Source organism: Aplysia californica, unplaced genomic scaffold (genome assembly GCF_000002075.1).
Source record: "Aplysia californica isolate F4 #8 unplaced genomic scaffold, AplCal3.0 scaffold00015, whole genome shotgun sequence".
Taxonomy (NCBI): domain Eukaryota; kingdom Metazoa; phylum Mollusca; class Gastropoda; order Aplysiida; family Aplysiidae; genus Aplysia; species Aplysia californica.
The window spans coordinates 1925736-1930194 of NW_004797285.1; the positions used below are offsets into that span (position 1 = coordinate 1925736).

Below are 4459 nucleotides of genomic sequence, written 5' to 3' on the forward strand. Positions count from 1 at the left end.
AGACAGACAGACAGACAGACAGACAGACAGATGAGGAGAGAGATGGATACTCTAACAGACAGAGACAGACGGACATATAAATGGAGCAGGAAGAGTATAACACAGTTGAGAGAGAAAAACAACACCCCCCCCCAAAAAAAAAACAAGAAAAAAAACAAGGAAAAAACCATTATGAAGCTATCCATTTATTGATTTAGGAATTAGAGTTCACAACTCATTCAAATCATTATTAGAAATCAAGTCTGAAGAGACACTGGAAGAAGCTTATAGCAGACCACAGAGGGGGAGAGAGGAAGAGAAGAAACTCATGGCCGAGATTGCAGGACTTTCTTCTTTCAGAAACAATACTATGATTGATGAAGAATTGTGAGAAACATCGACTTGTTGAGGCACCCGCTCTCCTAACCGTGAGAATCTGTGGGAAACTAGAAGTTGGATGCCTGGCCCTGCTAGTTTCACATTGTGTAAATTAAAGTGTTTTGATGGCAACATTTAGCGGAAATGGAGGCTTACCTTCCCTTAACTGCGAGCTTCACTTAGAAGAACAATAGCAACAACGGTACAAATGCAGGGGCCATGGGGCAATATTCCCCATTAATATCATTACGTATTACACTGGAATATTCTTGAATATAGGTTTAAAGAACCTGTTGGATTTTGAAGAGATATTACATTTCACACGTGAAACTCACACGACTACAGCGAGGTCCTTTGATCATCCCAAGTTCTTGCTCAATTCCTCTGGCGTTTCGTTGAGATTAATGGATTTGTTAAAATACTTTGAAAAAAGCGTTGTGAGATATAACATATGTTTGCCTCTTTTTAAACTAAGACTGATTTCATTGTAATTTACCTTCATGTGAACGACGAAGCTGGCTTTTCTCATCAACTCTATAGCCTCAAACGTCATTCGTTTAATAATGGACACAATTCACTACAGTGCCATTTAATACAAAGTTCATAATAAATATGAAGTGACAAAATCTGTGTCTTTCATCAACATTTGCTTTGTGTTGAACAAAGTGTACAATATTGTGAGGAGTGTTACAAAATTTGATAATTTTTTTTATTTGAAAAACGCTGTGTCTCCTATGGTCGACACAACACTATCCTAGAATTACAAAGTTCTATCTGCTCAGTACTTAGTTTTGAGAAATTTGACGGTTTTTTAATTCTTTTTTTATTTGGTAAGTGTTTTACGGCGCTCCCAATTGCATAAGGTCATATGAGCACGCGTAACATATTAAACATTTTTCAGTTGGTAGGACATTTTGAATTTTTCCCGGTGGCGGCCGAAGCATACTCTCTCCGATTTTAGACCACAAAAGGGTCTTTAACGTGCGCAACTTGTACACGGGACCTCCGAGATTTTTCGCCCTTGTCCGAAAAGGTTTGGTGTAGATCTTTCCTAGCAAAAGATCAGGGGTGTGGCTGAAAGACAGCAATAAAAATGAGTATAAAGGCTGCAGCAAGTGTCAGGAGCCCAGAGGAAGGGGCAAAGGAGTTCATGGGGTGGGGGCAGAAAGTGGAGACGAAAGCAGACGACAGAACATTGCTATAGAGCAGGAAAGGAGGTGAAAGGAGACAATTAAAGAGAAGAAACTTTTCGGTCACTACTTGGATTCGAACCCGGGATCTTTGAAAGAGAGGCGAACGCCTTAACATCTAGGTCACGAGAGCCCCTAATTTGACGTTCAAAATTTTGAGTTTCACAATAATGTAAAGCAGTTTTCAAACGCAATTCTTCGAATAATTATCTTGAAAACGACCAAGAATAATCTTACAATTTTGATAGAGCAGAAAAGGACTTTGACTTCCAATCCTATGGTCTTCGTAATTCACCAAAAATATAATATTAGAACATTGTAATTCTGAAGTAGCGACTAGTCAACCATACGTACACTACCTGCAATTTTGAACAGAAAGCAACATGTTTTACTGTAAAAGTTAATATACTTCAATATCAACAAACCAGCTCAATGTGAATTTTTATGTAATCGTTCTGTATGTGTTGTTCCACTTGCTCTAGCAAAGCAAATGTTCATCAAAACACTGCATTGTTGCTTTTTTGTTTGGGGGGGGGGGGGAGGTATTGGTCAGTTTATTTAGAATAAGAAAGCTGGAGACTCAATGAATTGTTAATGTACTGTCGTAAGTTACTCTTGGTAAAAAGAGGGACTATCTTGGAACATACATCAAAAACATCCATTTCCGTTGATTGTTACTTACCAATCAATATAAAAAGTCACACACTCTGTGGTTTTCATTTATGCTCAACGACTGTGTTTGTGAGTTTCAGTTTAGGTGCCATTTAAGTGGTGAATTGTTCATAAAATAATTAATATGACGGGAGATGTTGGATGTCTGCTTTATTCATCTCTCTCCGATGGCAGAGAGAAGAACCAAAAGCACTTAAAAAGTAGTCTAGGTGAAGTATTTGAATTCAATTTATTCACAATGTTTTAACAATAAATGGTACCACATGCCACAAGAGTGGGACTCACACTCAAAGTCTAATCAGAATATATCCGGATGTTTTCTCTTTTTTTCTTTCTTTCAGTCCGTGGAATGCCAGAAAGACGACTTAGACCTCCTGCAGGCAATCCACTGGACGTCCATGGCCATGTACGCCTTCATTCCCTTCATCATCCTCGTCATCTGCAACGCCCTCATAGCCCGGGAAATTCGCATGTCCTTCCGGCTGCGTAGTGCCTTCCGTTCCATCAACACTTTCATCAGTACGCGACACTGCGACATCCCAGTTCAGAGGCAGATCATGCTGATGCTATTCAGCACCACCTTTATGTTTCTTCTCCTCCACTTCCCCATATGTGTGTTTGTCGTGGCAACATACTGGCCTGTGTCCGGTCCTCAAGCATATGCTATCAAATACTTCTGCCAGCAGCTTGCCTACTTGCTGTGTGACTCCAACCATGCCCTGAACTTTTACATCTACTTTTTGTCGGCGAGGAAGTTCCGGAAACACTTTAAATACGTGATCACCTGTATGTTTTGCGACAGAAGCGTAGCTGCTCACCTGTGATTGAACAGTCTGGATGTGGATTTATACAAATATTGTAAGACAAGGTGTTTGTTCTTGTTTGCTCGTAATGTGTTCACTGTACTTCCTTAGAAAAACCAGTAGACCGCCAATATCATTATTCTCATAGGGGTTTTAGTAGTGGGTGGCGAATGGGCGCAGGCAGACTTTAGACAAACGAGCAAACAAAAAGAGAAACAGACACAAGTGCTGGGTCGGACAGAAAGTCAGAAACGAACACAAAAGACGAAGAGACACGTAAACAGCTACAGAGAGGAAGGCACAGAAAGTCAGACAGAAAGACTGAATCAGACAGACAAAGCTACACAGCCAGAAACAAACAACGGTTGTGAACAAAAGCCAGACATGTCTGCAAGTGAAGTGAGAGAGACAGCCAAGGAAAGACACGTAAAAGACTCACGCACAACATGAAGGTGGAGGTGTTAACAAGCTGGCACAACAATATTATTTAACACTACGCTATGCCTTTACACTCAGAAACATGGGCACATAAACAGTTTGACGGATCTATGCAGGGATAAAATGAAATTCATGGAAAATGTCAAGTCGAAGAAAAGGACAAAAGAACAGTCGGAGATACACAAAATGCCATTCACAAGCCGGTTCGGATTTGGGTACGGGTCCAAAAGCTTTTGTAAGACCCGAGGGCCTTTCTGGATCCTTTTTTTTTATATTTTGTATCCGTACAGAAAGATGACGGCCGAGGATTTCAGGGAGGGGAGAATTGGTATTAACAATGAAAGCGAGGAAGAAAACTAGCTCATATTCCTTCGAAACTCCCGCGTGCATTGAGTTGGAAAGAGAGTTCTATTCTCAAGCTAAACCCCCTAGAGCTTGATCATGTTAGACATTTCACTGCTTGTTTTGTTGTTATTTTGTTGTTTTTCTGCTGTTTTCATTACACCTACTTTTTCTACATTTTAACCACTTCCAAAAAAAAAATTAATAAAAAATATACGTGTTGTATTTCGGAAACGATCGTACTATGGCCTGTAGAAAGACATAGTTTTGTATGACAAATGCCAACATTTAGTTGAAACTTACATGTTTCTCTTTCCTACCCTGGATAGTACCTGGCATATCTATGCAGTTTCTAATAAAGACTTCTGTGGCATATTATCTTTGTGGAAGTAGATTCTTGAATGCAAAGTGAAAACTCCCAAGGTGTAAAAAGAAGGAGATGATACTGAGTAAATGTTTAAAAAATAGAAAAAGGTAACATAGGTTGAAAGAAACTGCACCCAAGACAATGTCTTGTAAAAAAGTTGACGTGGCTATGAGAATAGAGCCAGTTTGAAAGCAGCGCCAAAAAGGCCTACTCTTTAGGAAAGCTGGAACTCGCTGAGAAAAAACCCAAAAACAAAACAAAACAAGGCAATAAAAAAAGCATTTGGCCAC

The 4459-nt window shown here is 39.7% G+C and overlaps 1 protein-coding gene across 1 annotated transcript in view; it reads left to right on the forward strand.

Annotated features, from left to right (window-relative positions):
• Positions 1 to 4177, forward strand: part of LOC101845594 (FMRFamide receptor) — a gene marked incomplete at its 5' end in the record, with an annotated part of 19721 nt that extends 15544 nt beyond the window's left edge. Inside the window, 1 exon segment of the mRNA XM_005090309.3 lies at positions 2561 to 4177. Within this exon segment, the coding sequence (XP_005090366.1) occupies positions 2561 to 3043 (483 nt within the window). The 3' untranslated portion in view covers positions 3044 to 4177.
• Positions 4178 to 4459: the final 282 nt, after the last annotated feature.